The 21,193-nt window shown below is 36.8% G+C and overlaps 1 protein-coding gene across 15 annotated transcripts in view; it reads right to left on the reverse strand.

Moving 5' to 3' along the window:
* PTPRK (protein tyrosine phosphatase receptor type K) overlaps positions 1 to 21,193 on the reverse strand; it is a 384,844-nt gene that overhangs the window by 37,037 nt on the left and 326,614 nt on the right. For 10 of the 15 annotated variants that reach the window (XM_072333870.1, XM_072333869.1, XM_072333867.1 and 7 more), the window contains exon 14: positions 539 to 677. In XM_072333870.1, the coding sequence (XP_072189971.1) occupies positions 539 to 677 (139 nt within the window). The remainder of the gene's footprint in view (positions 1 to 538; positions 678 to 21,193) is intronic. The other 5 variants (XM_072333871.1, XM_072333868.1, XM_072333872.1 and 2 more) reach the window with 1 other exon arrangement.

The following is a 21,193-nucleotide window of genomic DNA, read 5'->3' on the forward strand; positions in this document are numbered from 1 at the left end:
GTACGACTTTTAAGGAAAAAAAAATAGGTTTACAAGAGCATAAACAGAGGTATAAAATTACATTATTTTGCAGGTTGGATAATGTGAGGATACAAACAACTCATTAGAGCTGCATACGGCAAATCAAATTCATTAGGTGATTACAACATAAAAAGTGCAGTAAGTTACTCTTTTTATTTTTCTTCTTCATAAACAAGAGCCATTAATTTCAATTCCACCCATTCTAAAATTCAGTACATTCCTCCGAGTGCAACTTAAAAACTACGTGGAAACGAGTAAGTTTGAGAAAATGTGTAGCTGTCAGATCCCAAATACCAAGTAAACCACTCTTTAAATCCACCACAACCACATTAAAAAAATAAATAAAGAATAATCCAACAGGAAATACAATGAACTCATCCAAAAGCTGAAGTGAGCTACTGGACCCAAGACTATTTAACTATTTATTTCTTTCTCTAAAGACCTGTAAAAAAATTCCATTTAGTTATTGTTGTTCGCCATAGAGGAAAAAGGGGATTGTCACAAATCATTTACTTACCTTTTTTTTACGATTAATATGACAACAAGGAGAAGCAAGATGAATACCAAAATTCCAGCACTTATTCCTGCTATTTTCACCACCCGATCTGTCTGCTTTGCTGGATCTGGAATCACCTCAGGTTCTTCTGTTGCTGCTGCTAAAGGAATGAAAAAAATAAGTTGCTTAAATTATAAGTACTAAAGACTTGAAAATTAATGTTAATGATAATCTCCAAACGTGTGCTCATATAGAAACCAAAACAGACGCATGTATTGTGTTTATACACCTACATATACATATATATAGAACAGATTTATGTACTTCAATCTACATGTCAAACAAATCTGCAACATCGAGTATGTGACTATATGTTTGTATACAATGCGTGTACAGAGGTGATGTACACATCTGGGTTTACAAAGCAGAAGTACATTTTTACAGAGATGATCTATCAACTGAATCACCCTTATCTCCTTCACTGTTAGTTTTACAGATACTAAATATGGAATATTTAATATGAAATAGCAAGATTATGTGACTTCCAAAGAGTAAATCAAACCTTTCTCCCTAAGCTGCATCCAGCACTCTACGCTGTATAGTCCTTTTCTCTCACACTTTATCTCAGTTCACCTTTGCTGACTAATTCTCCAAGGAGCACCAGTCTGAGATCTGCATTCTATACCATAAATCTATTTTATTGTAAGTGTGACTTGAAGTTTTGATTCTCTCCATAAAGCCATCCAGAAACCCAAACCTAGATTCAGCAGCAGTTTTATTTCTGTGTATAAAGAAAAATAAATAAATAAATAAATAAAAACACTGTTCTACACACAGAGATGAAGCCATTCTGCAATTCAGCTGAGCAGGCTGAGGACACGGGTTACAGCGGAGAAGAAAACAGAATATTTCAAAGTGCACAGTTATTTGGTGTACACCTTTCTGCATCACAGTCTAGTGTACAAAGGATCAGGAATGTGGGATTTTTCAGCCTGGAGGAAATATCAAAAAGTATAAATGAGTTTCAGCTGGGGGTAAAATCCCATGAGGTGTTTCCTTGTAGAACAGCAAATAGCTATTCCCTGGTTTTCTAACTCTGTAGGTTAACGCTTTGTCTTTCCCTTGCTCCCAGAGTGAATGTGAGCCCGCTCTCTCTCTCTCTCATCAGTTTCCTCTCCTGCTCCAAATGGCACACACACAGCAGATGCCACTTAACCTCTCCCCTCTCACAGCAGTCGTATGTGAGGTATTTACAAGTCACTGGTAACATCATGTGCACATCGTTACACACAAAATACCCTTTATGTTGAAACTCAATGTTTCTCAGGAAACCAACAAAACCAGAAAGAATGGCAAACTAGGTAAAGCCCCACCAGAGAAGGACTATCATTCCCTCAAGAGCTGGCTCCAAGTTCTTCTCAGAAAATTGCTGGAGTTGAGATCTGGGATGAGTAGAACACAATACTTTCTGATTTTAGCCACATTACTTACAATGCTTCAATTTGGAGAATAGGAGAATAACAGATTTTAGGAGGGGAAGGAAGGATCAGGTAGTATTTTAAAAAATCATTCTTTATTACTTGCTTATGTACCTGTACCTCAGCAGTATCTGAATCACTTGCTAATACCTTGTTTTCGGGTAGGAAAATGTTGTCTTTCAGACACCCATGCAAAAGCCAGGCAGACAGTGAGAAATGTGGCAGTGTTTTAATAATAAACCATATGACTTCATCACCATAATAATCCTTCTTCCCTACAGCTTGAAATTTGTCCACTGAGAAATATGAATTGCATCATAGAATCGTAACGGTTGCAACAGCAACTCTACCCCAGCAGTAGCATTGGGGTTTGGAGTCACCATGAGTACCAAAGTGCAGCTGAGAAGCACTGAGCACACAATGGGAAGTGCTACTCAAGCTGCAGAACAAGAATAGTCTGCATGAGGGATTTTGTTGTGTGGATGGATGGAGATTTGAGGCTCTATCTCTAAGACATCACAAATTAACAATTACAAGAACTGGATGTGACCTGAACATGCACTTTGAAAGCCAAAGACTCAAAGAACCATCCAAAGCACAGGCTTTGAACCACATGAGGATGGTGGGATTTCCACAGCAGTATTAATGAGAGATGAGAGAGTAAAGGGAAGAAATTAAGAGACCTATCTCAGCTTTTCTGCAGATAGATATGACAGTTGAATCTGGATACTCAGTAACTGCTCCAAATATAGTTTTCTGTCCATGTTCTTCGAACAACGACAGAGAATCAGGAGGATATATATCAACTGCTTGTCCACTTCTGCTTTCTTTACAGGAATGGGTTTGAAATAAGAAACAGTAACTCATTCTGTTAACATTAATACTGTTTAGGAGACAAAGCTGTTACCCACTGGAAATATACCAAAGAGTTCTAAATTATGGGAGAAAAATTATATTGAATAGTCCTAGGCTAGGCACACACATACCAAAGGTTGAGTGCCATATAACCAAAACATTGAAATCTACTGGCAAAATGCCACTCTTCTCTCTTGTATCAATAGTGAAATTCCTTTTGATGTAAATGAATCCAGGATTAATAGACATATGTTTCCAGCAACAGATAATATATACATTCTCTAATTAATGTTAAGTTTAGAGAATGTATGAAAGCAATTACAGATATAAATTGTTGTAATATATTACGTGTATTTGCATTGTGTGCACTTTTTTCTTTTTTTTTTTTTTTAGTATTCTGAGAAAGCCATTGGATGTAGTACAGGATATTTTAATGAAAGTTAGAAATTTGAAAGTTTTACATATTATTTTTGTTTTACTTTCTATATTTTATTGATTAATGCCTCCTACTGCCTCTGCTATAAGAAAGCATTTGTATGAGCAATCAGATGTACGTAAGAGGAGTTTAAAAGGGAATAAAAATACACAGGGAATTTTAAAAATTCTGAACGCATAACTGTGTTAATTAGGAGATGCTGAAGCAGCAGTGTTCCCGTAACTGTGGTAAGCCTGCACATTTTGATGAACTAAGAGCACACTCAGACTTGCCATAACAATGCAGCCTTGCCAGAGATGAAGAACCATATGAGTGCGCTGTAAAATTGTAATGACTGGTGTGGACTTCCACATGTAAACACAAAGGATGAAAACACAGAAATCTTGTGCCTGTTTTAACCCCCCACTACAAGATTGTGCCTCCTGGTTGCTAATTGCTCAAGGGCAATGTGGGAAGAGAAATTCCTGACATTTACTCAGAATTTGCTCTCTACGCCCTCTAGACTACAGGACTGCTAAGAATTCTCTTTATTTAAATGGTTGTTATACAGGCTCAGTTGTTGTTTTTGCTAAATGAAACAACTCAACCACACCAGGAACACAGCATCATTCAGGATAACTTTTTATACGCTGGTTACCACCTGAGTACGTGTTATTCTTTCTGCATTCAGTTTAAAATCTAAAGTTGTTGTTTTTTCTTCCCATTTCTGACACTGCAGCACAGTAGATGACTGTGCTAGGTTCCTAAGTATGTGTTGGGAAGACAAGTTTGTTCACTTATCATAGCCATATTCTTCATAATTTTCTACTTCTTTTTCATCTAACAATAACCAGTATTTTTTTCATTTTTCTGCTTTTATCCATTTCTTCCTAGAAAAGGACTTCCCTACATTACTGTTGACATGTTTTCTGTATAAGACTAGATAACATTATTTCACAGTTTCTCTTCTGGCAATTTGCGTATATGAAAATAATAACATTTTCAAGTACTGTGTATTTCCAAATGAGGTAAAAACCGTTAAAAAGTGTTAAAGTTATAAAAAATCTTGCTGTACTAATTCCTAGCATCCTTTTTTTTAGCAATCTAGTTCTACAATCCCTTCTGATACCTTGAATAGCAGACTAGATTAAAAGACAATTTATTAGTTCAAAAAAGAGCCCATCGTAATAACCCATTAGTAACAGTGATCATAGGAAAATGGACTCTGTATCAGCTATTAATTCCTTCAGCCAATCTTACTCTAATAGCCATTTAACTAAGTATTATATTTTACGGTATCATCTCACATTCGTGTATTACTATCTTTTATGCAATTTGTACCTACAAGTCTTTATCCATCTCACATAAAATTTGCAGGGAGATTTTCTGATCTGACATAGGGAGTTACCATATTCTCCCCCACAAGAACAGTGAGCTACACAGATTTACCAGATGAACTGAGAAACACTTGATTCTTCCTCTTACCAATTTGGCTTTCGTCTGACCTAATGAACAGTAACAGTAATCATATTCCACAGACCTATTCACAGAATTTGTAAAATACTTCATCAAGTGACTTTGGCTCTGCATGTTACCAATATTTGTCACCAAATAAGTAGTAGCTTTCCTCATTTTTTTACAGATACATAAAAGCTAGTCAATCAGCTGACTTCCAAGAACAACAGCATGAATCTAAAACTGTAAACAGAGACTAGGACTGGTAACATTCTCAAATACAGTAAAATTGGTGAGGTAGAGTCCATCCCATTCTCATAAATTTCTGTTGTATTCAATTTCTCTAAAATTTCTTGCAGTGAAATTCCAGCACCCACTTCTAAAATTTCCTAATGTTCAGATCTAACTCTTAAAGCAGACTGTGGCATAAGGAATCAAGTCACGGCACATACTGCCTTCCCGTCTTCTCCTTCCTTCTGTGGCTCAGAATTTACAAACAGCCTTGGAAAATTGTCAGAAAATTTATGAGACTCAGCACAAAATCTATTCACCTACACCTTCCTAAGGAGATGGTGTTAGAATGAATATAATGCTATTCTACTCCATCATCCAAATGAAATTATTCAGGCAGAAAACTCTGGTAGGATTTCACAGGGCTGCTTGTACGGTCCCACTTGGAGAATAGCCAGCCTTCAAAAAGACAGCTTTTAAATCAGAGGTTTTGAACACGATTTTATATGTAACCTTCTTAATGTACTGTTTGACTCTCTTAACATTCACAGCATTTTATGCAGGGTTTCTTTTCTGTGAGTTAGAGAAGAAACTCTGTTTTATGCATGGTTAAACCTTCTACTTGAATATGCTGTATTTTCTGTGAATGCTAATTTCTGTTTGTGGCAGGTCTTTGAATTTTCACAACTAGCGTTATTGCTGCCTAGTTTGATATTCAAAGTAACTGTTCAAGATAATCTGGTCTGCATCTTTGTTATGTGGCACTCAAAAACTTTTAATTAAAAACAGGAATGACGTCTGAATGAGTTCAATAAGGTAACATCAGGATAACATCAAATGAAATTGGTGCTCCATCCAGCTCTGGCAAAATGTCAGTCTACCACCTGAGAAAAGTGTTCTTTGAAAAACTATGTGAGATTTTCTGATAAATATTTTCTTTCAGACTGCATTATAATCATCTGCCCAGAAAGACCATTCTGTCTCTATCAGTTTTGTTCTGCTGTTGCTCTGCTAGAATGATAATCACTGTCTAATTAAGAAAATTTTAGAAGTCTGAAAGTTAATTAATAAATTCAAGTTCAGAGAGAGGAGATTCATAACCCCTTTTAGCTTAATTACTTAAATAAAAAAAGAAAAAGTCTCAGCTGATTTTCTGTATTGAAAACCTTTGGACGTGCTTTTGTAGAGACCAGGTTGATGAGATATACACCTTGTTCCAGCAAACAGCACACACAGTTTGGCATACTGCTGGCTGCTTTTGGGAAAGGTTTTTTTCCAGGTCATAAACCAGAGAATACTGAGGGAAGCAAACCCCTTCAATTCTCCCTTCTCTGCTTCTTCCAAATAGCTTCTTTCTCATAGTCTGGCTTCTGGGAGATAAAGTCATGCCAAGAATTCACCAGAGTTTGAATACATCTAAGCTGCTGTTTTCAGAACTCTAAATTGCAGCTTTTTAGGGTAAAGCTACTAAAAAGAAAAATTGTATTTGATTAAGAACTGGAAACATGATTCTTTCAGTTATTCTGCGAAGTGTCAGGTATCACCTAGGTAATAAGGGGCTACATTTGTCCCAAGGAGAAGAGTTTAACAAGCTCTGCTTGTGGAAAGGGAATTGGTTTGCACCACCAGCCACCTGGATCATGCTCATCCTCAAGGAGGATGGGAATAAGGTGACGCAGAGATGAAATCTGCTGCCACCACCTCACTTTGTTCTACCAACCCAGCACCTGTTCTTTCTCTCATATGCATCCCTTGCTACAGTGTTACAGAAGCCACAAGCTGGGTCTAGCAGAGGGGGCTTAAAGATTTGTGATATTGTAATTTTAGCCCTTGTATGGACAAAATAAAAATTAGATTCTATCATTCTCCATGTAAAACTCATTGCTGCAGAAATTTCACTGGCCTGTACTGAAAGAGCTTTGTGATCCTTCTCAAAAGTTGGCTCATGAGCAAAAATGAAAGAAACACAGCTTCAAGCTAGCCCCTAGTCAGATCTGGAATGGTATAAAATGTCATAGAAGCTAAGCACAGAAAGCGTCACAGGTGGTTCTGCATGCAAATGCGGTATCATGTAAACAGGTGAACACCTGCTTACACAGTCTGCTTCCAGATAATGCAGAAAAATAGCTTGAGCTCACATTACTAAATGCTTTTTAAATTATTCAACTCATAAATATTTATGGCATTTTTAATCAATTAAGCAAACCAGCACATCATATCTTGCCATATAATACTGAGTATGATAGTTGGAAATTCCAATATATTATATACAGTTATATATAAATGACATATATTGTTTTGATGAGTCACACATAATGAAAGACAAATAAATAAATAAATCTTCCCTTTTCCAGTCTCCAGGACTTTCAAATCAGTCCACTGGTTACTTGTATTTTGTTAGGAATCTACAAGGAAAATAGTGTTTGATGAATTGTCTTCTGCTAGTAGGGAATGACACTAAAATCTGTCACAGAATTATAGAATTGCAGGGGTTGGAAGGGACCGAAAGAGATCGAGGACTTAAAGTTCACAATGACTACCTTGAAAACAGTAAAGTCAATGAATTTATAACCAATTATGAAAGAGTTGACCTCAAAAGATTCAGAAAGATCAAGTGAAAAAGTGCTGAATCTGTTTGCCTTGCTAACCATGAAACCCTGGACACCTGCAGATGAATGGAGCCAAAGTAGGAACAATGCTGAGAAGACAATGTTCCAGCAACACACTCTACGCCCTGCTGTCCATGGGTCACATTAAAGAACAAATTAGTGCCTTCAATATATTTCCACCACATCTGCCACTAAGACATTCTATTTGTGCTAGTGCTTTATAGGCACTTTATTATATTTCATAATACCGCAAAGATAGGATTTGGGTATATCAAATGAAGATGTGTGGTGTATCTTGAAATTTACAGTTTCCACAGTTTTTGGTTTGTAAGTTTTTACTCTAATGCAAAAGACAGCAGTTTATGTAGACACAACTAAGCTAGCTTTAAATGAGCTGGTTAAGAAATGCAGTGGTATTCTCAGGACACAAAAACCTTTGGGTAAATACAAATGGAAACCATGACAATGGATTTTAAACAGGGGTATAAAGTGGAAATACACTTTGTTGCTTCAACCAGGACAAGACATCAGGCAAAAAAAAGTGAGCTGAAGCTTCTGAAATGGCCCCTCTCTAAAGCATGCTGGAAATGCGTAGATAAGCATAACCTCTTGGTATGTTCTAGCAGCACTACCAAAGAGATGGGAGACTCCTTCTGATTGTGGCACACATCTAAGTCCTGGCAGAGGTGCACTTTTGTTTGGAAACATCATTTCTAAAATGTATACAAGTGATGCTATACTGCAGCTGGGTCTCTGCAATCGAAATCTGATTCATCTGTGAAGGAATCAGAGCCCATTTATTAGTCTAGTTGACATCTTATAATCCACAAGACGGACAATTTTCACCCCTTTCCCCATCTTCTGTCCTCCCTTACCTTCAAAACAAATAAGAATAAATCTTCAGGAGAAATCAGAAGATAAGTAGGAACCAGAGCATATTTTGTGACTCTGGTATCAATAATAGTCCACTCTGATTTTAAATTCAGAATTGCAACCAACAGCAAAAATGTTAATTTGTGCCAGAACGCAGCCGTATGGTTTCCTAAATTACAAAAAGTTGTGCACAGTAAATGTTTGCTCCAAAGCAGCAGGTCTCATTCCATAACAGATGCATGTTTGAAAAGCTAGAGACATTAATAGAAAAATGTATTAGATACTTCTCTTATATAAAACTTAGGTTAATCTTCAGTGTTGGAAAAATAATCCGTTTTTAGAACAAGACTTCCTTGAGCCAGTTGATGTAATTCTTTCAGTAGACAATACTGAAGAGAACTAAGGACTCTCACACGAATGCTGTGAAGTATCAAAATGACACAATGGAGTCTAAAATGGCATTTTTCCCTGATTGAGCGGAAATAGATATTGATGAAGAAGGTCCCCTGACACTGATCCACTTGTTTGCACTAAATAATCACTTGTTGGATGAACTGCTACAATTACTTCAGGTCACTGTGATCATTTCCTGTGAAAAATTAAAGCAATGTCAAAATTTCATGGCTTTTCATCAGCATTCCAAATCATAACATCATGCAGTACACTTGGAATTAAAGAGCTAATGCTGCAGTTCTGTGGATTGTCAATATAATTCATGAGTTCTAGCCCCTTGGTCACAGAAGAGAAGAATAAACTACAACTCCCAGGAGACTTCATTTTTTCATTTCCATTTTTCATTTGAAGAGAAAGATAAAACTGACTGGGAGTCACGAGACTTCTCTTGACTCAGTGTCCATAGGAGTCCACTAGGAAAACTAGGAACATCGCTGGATGCTCTGGAATGCACTGCCCATGTCAGAGATCTGACTTCTCTTTAAAATCTTCCCATTGAAGAGCACTCATTCTCAGAAAGACACACTGCTATAAACTCCAGAGGGGTTCTCCTAAACTACTTACCTCTAATAGGTGTTAAAACAACTGGAGGCCTACAAGTACAAGGTAAAGGCAAATATTCTTTTCCAAGACAACAGGATGTTATCCAGCTGCACATCATAGTGCAGTGGGCTGCAAGTACTGTCTCAACCATTATTCTAATTACGCAGTTGTCCCCAAATCTACTTATCCAAATGCATCTGAAAGGTCTCTTGCCAGCAGTTTAAGCTGAGCCACCTGATTTTGCACCAAAATACTCAAAAGGGCAGTGCTTACACATGCTTGTCTACCAGCTCTGACGTGGAGGCAACAGCATTTAGCAGATTGAAAGCTTTGACTTCAGCTACATCAGCCATTTGCAAAACAAACATAAACCCAAGCATTTAAACCCTGTGTAAGAAGCCACAAGCCTGTTTATAGGCTTGTTTACTGCATTTGACATCTAGAAATGGAGCCAGAAGCACAGTGAAAGTATTCAGCTAATGCAATGACGACTATGAAAAAATACTGATGTTCCTAGCTCTAGGTTGATTGCCATTGAGTAGTGAGTTCAGATCAGGGCCTGTAATGGCATTAAAAGCATTTTGTGCTGTGCCATTGCCTCTCTTTTCACAGTCACATCTCCCTATATTACTAACATTTAAAAGAAACTTTCAAGCTGGAAGAGGTGGCAGTTGGACAGACTACAGGACAGAACACATGCTCTTGAAAAAACATAGACTGTTCATGCATATTGCCACTTTCTGAATCTCTGGCTTTATTTTTTCACATTTTTTTCTTCTTAAACATAAGTCTTGTTGCCTTCAAACGTTAAACTCCAATCAATTCCTCTTTTCTGAAAGAAATGAGACATTTTGTCATTTCCATTATTCAAGAAAATACATAACACTGAGATGGGAGAACCAGATGTAATAAAAAACCTTGATGATTGAAGTCAGACAAATTTTTCATATCTGATACTACACCGCTTCATAAAAAGTAAAGAGTCAGTTTTTAATTGCACAAAGCTTACACTGGCAGAAGGCAGCCAGGCTGTATGAAAAATAGTACTATATTGTGCAGTATGCAGAACTAAAAGATATCAGTTTGAAAGTGGATTTGTGGTTCCCTCAGCTGCATGTTTGGTGGGTAGTGGAGCATTTAGTTGTTTTTATCCAGAGGATGAAATTAGCTGCTCTGTATCGGATACGCCTTGGGCTGTTGCTTTCCCAGCTAGCTTCTCTGGGAAAATACAACCACAACAAAGGAAAAAAGAATATATCTCACAAATGCATCAAATCCACAAGGAAGTCAAAATAAATGAAGCCAACTATAACACACAAATATTGCACTATGATTTATGTAATGGGTTGCTAGCAAAGAAGATTACTAGTATTTATGCTTTAAATCTGGTTTTAGGGGTTTTCAGACAGTTGTGATCTGATTAAAATGTGACTGATTTGGAGGAGAAAATCACCTTAAATTGAAGGAGTGCCAAGAACTCTCGCAGATGAGGTGGCAAAAAATACCTACATTGTGGCACTGAGCTTTTTTTTTTTAAAAAAAAAAAAAAAAAAAAAAAAAAAAAAAAAAAAGAGCAAAAACAAATTTCTATTTTAAAATAAATGTTGAATTTGAATTAAACCAGGATTGTCATGAAAACAATGTGCCCTAGTATTCAGAGACTGAGGCTAAGACACACCTGTACATAGATCATTTAAATTGTCCCTTAGTTATAATGTGACTTTCAATTCAAAACACATAGCCCACTCCAGTCTGAGCTCCGATTTATAAGCAGGCATTTCCTGACTATCCATGGCAAATATGGCCTTCTTCTCTCGAAAGAAGTGAAAAATGGCTTTATTCAGTGACTGACTTGATATGACTATAATGAATTACCCACTTCAGCAGTTTTTCCCTAAATACTAAGCAGTGTTATCTATCAATTTTCTTATAGACAACTGGCCAAAATTTTCAAGTTTGTATAGAGGAAGTCACCTTGTCACACTCCAGTAGCACCAACCCAAGAGAAGATTTTCACACAGCTTGAGTAAGTCTAAAGAATCAACTCTACAGTCATGTTTTAAGTACCCACATTTGAAAAGGAACAAAGAAACATGCACCTGGGGAAACATTAGCCAACCAAAGATGCAATGATACTATCTACAAACAATACCTCTTCTTATCTATGTTGTAATAACTAGACTAATAAGTGTTATATTAAAACATAGTGCCATTCTCTATGATTACTTTTTCTGTTTATGGAATATCTGAAAAGTAAAATTAAATATAACAACACTTATGTACATCAAGTATTCAAGAAATAAGAAGTAATAACGTGTTTAAGAATCTAACATTAAACAACGTGGTGGAACCACATCAAATTCCCTATCAAGAAAAATACGAAAACAGTTTTTGATCATTAGAGCACTTTTGAAGTGTTTAAAAAACAGTTATTTTCCATAGGACAAAATGATGAGAAGAAAACTGAAGAAATTAAAATGTAAGTTTTGATCTAAAGTAATATATAATGCTACATTGTTTTTGCTGCAAAAAAGTTCAAACAGTAGAAAATCTATAGTATTTACACAATGTTGCTGAATTTAAAAGTAAATATATTTACCATTACTCCGTTGAGCAAAAAAATAGTAATCTTTCTTTTCTGTAGATACAGGTAAAAAAATGATATTCAGTGTTCACAAACTTGAACCAGGATGTGTATATTTCCACTTAGCTACAAGTGACCTTCTAGAGGAAAATAATTTTAACTTCTTTCACCTACAAAGACTTGGACAAAAACTGCTTTGAGGGAGGCCTGGAAGAAGGAAGAAATGGATCCTGATGTACATCTTTAGCTGCCTCCTAAGAGTACGAACACAGACCCAACAATGAGAGACTGGCAGGTGCTTTGATAGATACACAGCAAAAGAATTAGAGGCAACAGACATAACAAGGAAAAATCCCACGCAGACAGCATAAAAGAAAGCCCCATGACACAGTAAGGATGGTCAAACACAGTGAAAGGTGTCCACAGAGGCTGTGGAATCCCTGTCCTTAGCAGACATTCAAACTTCAACTTGACGAGGCCCCAGCAACTTGATGAAACCTAAAATTTGGATTGATAAGTTAAAAGCTGGATTCACTGAAGCTGAATCTGCTTTCAGCAAAGACTAGACTGGAAGACCAACAGCCTGAATTATTTCAAGACTCCTAAATTATACATGAATACACAATCTGAGACTCTGTTTCTCTTACTGTCTAATTAGTCATTATTACTTTGTTTTCTTAAATAAATGAGTGAAGCATTATTTCCCTCAAATGCACAGACAGCAGTATTAACTTTGTATGTCTCCCAGTTTCATTATTACTCTTAGATTCACATTTGAGGCTTTTCAAGGCTCTCACAGTTTAAAAAGCAGTCCTCTAAGGTTCAGTGAGAGCAGGCACTTCTTACAGTTGACTGTAGCTTTAAGTATCTGGCCCCAGGTACTTAACAAAACACTCATGTTCTGGCTTTGTAAAATATTCTCAGTGGCCGCTGACGGCCTACAGGGATGAATGCTGGTCTCTCATGTCCTTGCTCTACATTCAAAGAAGTGCAGAAAACCAATGCAGAAGAGAATGCCTGAATTAGTTTTTGCTTTCCAGAACGCCTTGATCAGCTGAGATTTCATTATCTGGGAAATGGGGTAAAAAGCATCCTTTTAGGCTGCTGATAATATGGCCACATATCAGGCAAAAAAAATTTACTGCATGCAGCACTTGATTACTTTCCTCCCTGGAATGCTGTCCTTATTTCCTTGTGGACCTCTCTTCAGGGGCTTCCCAAGGATGGAGAAACCCTGCCTTAAGAAAGAGTAGGGAGATGAAAGAGTGGTGATTCAGGGTTTAACAGCAGAAAGACAGCTTGTGGTTAAAGAAGCTGCCCTAGGTCTGACAAGGGAGTTAAAATGTGGAGACATGATACATTTAATGGCAAAGGAAATCAAAAATGAAAAGAAAAAGTATCTGGCAAACAGATATTTGGAATGAGGAAAAGACGGTGAAAAAAAAGAATTAGTCTATAAGAAAAAAAATGCAAAATAAAATAAAATAAAATAAAATAAAATTCAACAAACCCAACCACAAAAGGGAAAACATCAAAATAAAGAAAGCATGCTGATATGAAAAAGGAAAAAGAGCAACAATTGGTACAGAAAATGTTAAAAATTCTTTGGAGTAATAAAAATCACAGTTCTTTTTTATTTATTATTAAATCAATGATTTTTAATTGCGTGTGTCAATTTAAATTGTACTTGATTTGCATTGCTAGTATATGAATCTGAGAGAAAGTAGTATGGTGGAGATGCCAATGAAAACAGAAGCAAAAATAATTGTGAGATCTCAATGAGGAAAAGAGCAGACTTCTTTCTTTCCTGCTTTCAAAAGGCACAATCCCAGGCCCGTAAAAAAATGCTAAAAAAGTGGACTCCAAAACAGTTATTCTCTTTGCTGGTTTGCAATGAGAACTCAAGATGCTACCATACATGCTCCCACAGCACAAAGTTACCACATAACTCTACAGAAATTGTATTTATTTATTTATTTATAAGATAAGCAGAAAGAGAACATAAATAGCATTTCCGATCTGTATGTGGTGATTTACAGTCTATCACCTTTCTGGTATTTATTACTTGTGGTCACAGTTACTAATTCCTCAACTTCAGTTTTTTTGAAATATGCTCCTTTCTCTTTCATAGCAGTTCAAAACAAAACTGCTTTTACTCTTAGTGCTTTTCATATGGTTTTAAATCTGTTACTTCCTTTTTTCTTGAGCATAAAGAAATTATTTCTCAAAATATTCATCACTGGCATTTTAAATTGAAAATATTCCAATAGTTAGTTATCTCTGTTCTAATAGTTAGTTGACTCTATCTACTCAGTTATCTTCTGCATTTGTCTACTCTCTTGAGGTCTGGGAAATCAAACAATTACATATACATCTAAAATCAGTCTTTCAAGTGAAATCTGTAAGGCTATGACAGTATGGAATAAAAAGAGTGGTTCAACCACTCTTAAAAGAAACCAAACTAATAACAGGAATAACTCATATTTCTGTATTCTGCTTCATCGCATGTAGTGAATAAAGATGTCAACTTAAACAATTTCAGTTCACATAAAAGCAATACCTACTGCAAAACTGTTTGATAATTTGATAGATATATTGCTAGATACTCCTAGCAGAATCATGCAGAAAAAAACACTTATTTTCATTTATTTACAGCAGAATGTACCTACAGTAATAAAAAATACTGTAATAAAATTTCACAGACATTGCAAGTAATTATTAAATCTGCTTAATCACCAGAAGATTTTTACGTTACAATCTTCTACCTGTTAGCTGAGAGCTTGTAAAACCTTTTTCAAGACAGTAAAATACATGAAATGTTTTACTGCATTGCAACACGCTAACTAAATTTCATTCTTACTCTGCTCAATGACTTAACACTTACCTAGGGAGCCTGAGTTCAAAATAGGATTCATTGCACTGAACTGTCTTAAATTTTGGCAAAGGTAATAGCACCAGTGATTTTTAAGAAACTTTTATTACAATTGCTGACTGAAAATTCAGTGGCAGCAACAGCCAAATACAAACTCTATTTTTCAGGAGCCAAATTTTCCTAGTTATTATTATTTTGTAATTTTTTTTATTATTATTATTTTAATAGGGGTGTGTATACTCAGAAAATTTTCACTGGAAGTCATGACTAATGTAAGAATGACTAGAACACCTTTATGTATTTTTCCAAGTCTCTGCATGTGAGATTTGAGAGGAGGCCTGTCAGGAGCAGAGCAGGCCTTCATAAGCTGCCCTAGGGCTGAGCAGCCTTTCCTGTAAGCACTACCCTGAAAAAGCTGTTATCTGCTGTAATCCTATGATACACTTGTACAAAGACTGAACCAAAGCAAATGTTCTTCTCCCCAAGTAATGCCACCACTAACAACTAACCAGAGGCTCATGCTCGGTGTGGCACACAGATCTCTCCTGTGTTTGATCCATCAAATGCTCTATAAACGAAACAGAGTGCAGCTTGAATTTCACTGCTGTCTTTAAGAAAGAAAATTCCAGATGAGCTGGGAGTGAATTAGGGTTGGACAAGGGCTATCCCCTTCCTTGCAGGAAGGTCATTCCAGCCAAGATGAAATGCATAGAAATGGTTTAGAAATCACTGCCAAGATTAAAACAAGCACTGTAAGATGCTGTGTTTTGGATGTGTGACTAAAGTAATGTTGATAGCACACCAACGTTTAAGTTATAGCTTGATGCTTGCTCAGCATCAAGCCTGCTCCCAGCAAGGACACTGGGAGTGGGCCAGAGGCGGGGAGGAAACGCAGCCAGGATAGCTGACCTAAACTGACCAAAGGGATATCACATGTTATACAAAGTTGAGCCTGGCAACAAAACCTGGGAGTTTCATCTTCCTGAAGTAACCATAGCACAGGGACTGGCTGGGCATATGGATCCATTTGGAAGGAGGGAACTGACTGTCTCTGCATCACTTTTTGGTTTTAATGTTTTCCTTCACTAACTCAATTGTTCTATATCGGTTCAAAAGTTTTCCTGTTTTTGCTCATTTGATTCTCTGCCTCAGTTCTGCTGTCAGGGGAATGGGCAAGCAGCTCTGTTGCTGACTAGGGTCAACTCACCATAGAAAAGCAGACATATGAAAGAAATGAGCAACTATGAAAACAGTTTCAAATTTTTGAAAAGCAATGAAGAAATACAACTTATGCCACTGGCCATTCATACTCCGGTTGGTCATCTAAGAACAAAGAGTTATCTCTCCTCTAATTAACAAAAAGCTGTTTATAGTGCTCTATTCAGCTGGTTACTACACTATAATTCACATGCCAGCTCCTTGCTGAATCTTTAGAAGGCTTTACAGGTATTAAATTGAGACAGAGCACTCCTATTTAACAGCTGAAAAAACTGGAACAGAAATAAACAAGCCTGAGGAAACAAGGTTCTCACTCGTGGGCTAATAATATTAGCAACTAAAGGTAGTGCTTAATTTAACCTACACTTTTCCAATATGCCCACTGTTTCCTCCCTAGTCCAACACATACATACTCTGCCGCTTTTACACCTAGGTAATGTAAGTTCATACCAGACTACCAGCCTAAAAAAAGCAACCTACACTTATTGGCAGTTCTTCACACTTTTTTCTTTTTGCTACACCTATTTTTATTTTTATTTTTATTTTTTTTAAACACAGTATTTCAATCAGGTTAAGATTAAATGACTTGAATGACAGACTTGAAAGGTAAAGCACTCCAGTTTGCCACTACTTTTTTTTTTTTTTTTTTTTTTCTAGAGCAACAGAGGATGAATGAAATGGGAATAAATGACACAGTAGTTCTTTTCATACTCCCTTCTTTTTCCAAGAGCATGCTTTTTTATTCCCCTTGCTTTCAATTCAATCCATTCACAAAGGATTAGCATAACACATCTTTTTATGCTTGTAAGGGTTACAGTTGTAATCGCTTCACCTCATCACTTTACTTAGAAAACCTGTCTCCAGAGGAGTAATTCGATTACTCATGACAATCCAACTTCTGCCTAACCAAATAGAAATTTATTATAATGCTGAGCTTGTGCATCGGTTTACTCTGAATGGATGGGAAAATAAAACCCAGCAATATGAATAGTTGGTGTGAAAGGAAGAAAGCTATTGTTGCCTAACAAAAGACTAGCAACAAAAGACAGAACCACTAGCAGAAATTCTTAGTCCCACTGGCACAGTAGCCTCCAAACTAGTAATGAACCTGTATCTTTTAAAGGCCTTGGGTTTCAAATGGGCACAGAAAGAAGGGAGCATCAGATTGCTTCCAATTGACAAGTCTTTTCCAGGTACTGGGCAAGTATGTATACAAATCTGAGACGAAGCATTAGCACAGGCTGAGGAATCAGATAAGAACACCTTCTGTTGGGGGAAAATACCTGAATATGCATACATCCTAATCCTTGCAGGCATTTCTCTTGCCTTTTGCTTCTGCAGTTCTAAAATGTGCATGATACATTCTGACTACCCACTGCTTAGCAGTAAAACTAGTACCATCATTAGCAACTGGCGACTGATAAGGATATAAGAAAAAAAAAAAAATAAATGAGGACAACTGGCATCTCCAAGTGTCTTCCATTTGTCCATATGCCCACAAGCATGAATCTAAGAAAAGCTCATGCTGATTGTGGCACAGAAGGATAGGGAGAAGCACAGATGCCAAGATCATGCCTTCTATTTGGAAGAAGAGATTTGATTAATTTTATATTATTCCTTAAAATGATTTAAGATGTCCAGACACAATGGGCTAAGTTCTCAAAGGCAACATTTGTTATTCCAAAGGTTTAGGGTATTAGGGTCCAGCTGACAAATCTTTAGCTGTTAGACTGGCTTAGGTCTGTTTTCAGCTTCGGGAGCCCATAACTATCTTCTTGATTTTTATTTCTACAGATATCTGAGGATTTCAGCACAACATATGGGTGGAATTAAGGGCATTAAGGATTTATATATTTGTATAATCATGATAAAAACATATGAAGTCTGAAATATAGTTGGGGTTAAATTTAGTACTACTTGTGGTCAAGATGAACGTTGACATGTACATATTTGCATTAAGGAAAAAAACAAAAAACATTCCATCAGCAGTGATGAAATCAAGTAACTGTTCCAGACTTACTCATTGGAAAGTAAATCACTGTATTTACTTTAGTCTGACTTCTTTTTAATCTGGATATTCTTTATTTAAAATTAAATACTCTGCTCTTTTGCATTCTCTTAGGCGCTTAACCTATATTGTGATGTGTGTGTACTTTATGGTGACTGGAAATCAATAATCATTCCTTTTTGTCTTGAAAAACTTAGAATATCCCTAAGACAACATCTTTTTAAAATACCGCCCACGGGAATTTACTAATAATCACATTGGTAAAAACAGGAGAAACCAGGTATGTGGAGTAAAAGACATTAAAATGAAAGAAAGTCCTCAGAGCATGAAAAGAGCAGTTGGTTATTGTTAGTTTGCAATTTCCTGTTCAACACATTCAACAACTGCAATAACTATGCTTACTCTATAAGGACAACGTATTGGCATTTTTTCTCCCTTTACTACTTAGTTTAAAACAACAACAACAACAACAACAAACAAAAAAACAAAATCAACAGAAAAGAGTAACTCTCCAACTACAGTCTCACGCTCTGACCCTAGTGAGATGTCCAGGTCCAAGGGAGAAATCTACAGCTAGACAGTGAACTGAAATAGTCCCGAGTGTTCAGCCTCTAAGTCAAACATATCTCAAGAAACAGACTGAACCACTCAGATACAGGAGCATAGATTCTCTTTTGCCTCCAGATGCTTTTTAATTTGCTATTGTTGAAAATTAAGTTAGAATATTAATTTCTATAGGAGCGTGCTGTTATAAGAAATTTTGCTTGCAGAAGGGGATATTTTACACAGTCTGCAGAGAATGCAGGCACAGTTACTAAGGGCAATGAAGTGTGTTGATGGAAACAGAATGTTTCTGTTTAATACACAACTCCCAGCAAAAAAGTTGAAATACATCCTACTAAATCAAACACTAATAATAACAAAATATGTTCACAAAGAACACAGTGCTTTTGGAAGACACAGTGAAAAAGCCTCAGCACAAACATGAGAGTATGGATTCATACTTCATCTGCCTTAATCCAAAATAGAGACACAAGTTTTCAAGGATGTTTAACCAAGTTAAAAAAAATCACAGAATCACAGAATGGCTTAGGTTGGAAGGGACATCAAGAAACAAGTTCCAACCCCACTACCACAGGCAGGGCCACCAACCTCCATATCTAATGGAATTTAAATACTGGAATAGGCTCCCCAGAGAGGTGGTTGAATTGCCATCCCTGGATGTGTTTAAGAGCTGTTTGGATGTGCTGCTCAGGGATATGATTTAGCAGAGGGTTGTTAAAGTTAAGGTACTATGGTTAGGCTGCGGTTGGACTTGATGATCTTCAAGGTCTTTTCCAACACGGGTAATTCTATGATTCTATGATATTACTAGACCAGGCTGCACAGGGCCCCCAAGCTCATCTTAAACACCTCCAGGGATGGAGTATCCACAACCTCTCTGGGCAGCCTGTTCCAGCACCTCACCATTCTCTTGGTAAAGAATTCCCCCCTGACATCTAATCTAAACCTTCCTTCCTTGAGCTTTAAACCATTCCCCATTGTCTTATCACTGTCTAACCTTGTAACAAGTTGATTCTACTCCTTTTTATAATCCCCTTTTAAATACTGGAAGGCTGAAATCTCCTTGCAGCCTTCTCTTCTCCAGGCTGAACAAGACAAGCTCCCTCAGCCTGTTTTCAGACAGCTTTAGAGTTTGTCAAGGTCCCTCTGAATAGCATCCCTTCCGTCTAACATGTAAATTGTACTACTCAGCTTGGTACCATCGGCAAACTTGCTAGTATTGATATAACTGATGTTGAAGAGCATCAGTCCCAAGACAGACACCTGTGGGACACCGCTTGTCACCAGCCTCCACCTGGACATAGGGCCATTCACCACAACTTTCTGTCTACGGATTTCCAATCAGTTCCTTATCCATTGAACAGTCCACCCCTCAAATCTATATGTCTCCAATTTAGAGATAAGGATGTGGTGAGGGACCACTTCAAAGACCTTGCACAAGTGCAGGTAGATGACATCAGTCTCCTTCCCTACCTCTAATCTTAATGTCTTTAATGATTTCCTCTGCATTGATGAGCACAAGATCCAGCAGCACTTCACCTCTTGTCACTCAATCCAATACTTGAACCAGAAAGTTATCATCCATGGACAAAAAACACATTGCAGAACTGTAAATATAATGAGTTAGCCACCTCATGCTTACAAGATACAGTTTTGTGTGTGTGTTTAAGATGATGGTATATTTTCTCACTTTGTTGTAGAACATCTGTTTAGATATTTAGTCAGGAGACAGACCGCATAGTTCTCAAAATTAATGATACACAAACACAACATTAGAAAATGGGTAAAAGCACACCTCATTAAAATAAAATTAAAATTAAAATCTAAGACAGCAGTCAGTTTCAAAGTGGAAAAAAGAAATCTATTTTAAATCTGTATTTAATCTCTGGTTGCAAAAATTTTCATTTATATTCTTGTCTGAAAACACTCTATACTGTAGCATAAATTGGTTCTAACTACCTTAAACACATCCAAAGAGGGAACAGCTACATCTTGAGAGGCAAGAGAAAAATTATCCTGCATTATTTAATTTGCTTTTTAGCCTAACAAATGGGCAATGACAAGTATGCTACCTTCTTAACTCCACATACTTTTCATAGGAAATTACACACTCAACGACTATTAAGTGAGTTTTGCAGAAAAATTGTATCAGTATAATTTCCATTAGCTGATATCTCTAAAGTTAATGTCTACGAACCATTTGGAATTGAGTGTGGACAATGACACTATTTATCTTATTCTTACCAAAATACCATTGAGAAAATTGGTAATTCAAATGTCTACTGCTGCTTCTGTGCCTGTTTTCCTGAATGTGTCATCAGTCAGTCATCAAATCTACAAGACCAACACTCTCACACTTTACTTAAAATACAATCGAACTACGGTTTCTATAAAGAACGAGGACTCTACTAAGCTTTTCTAATCCTGACAGAAGATGGTCTGGAAGGTCTGGCGTAAAAATTGAACTGGCCTTCCTGCAGTTGAATTTTACGGGTCAGTCAATGGTGCTCCAAACACA

Source organism: Excalfactoria chinensis, chromosome 3, assembly GCF_039878825.1.
Source record: "Excalfactoria chinensis isolate bCotChi1 chromosome 3, bCotChi1.hap2, whole genome shotgun sequence".
NCBI classification, from domain to species: Eukaryota; Metazoa; Chordata; class Aves; order Galliformes; family Phasianidae; genus Excalfactoria; species Excalfactoria chinensis.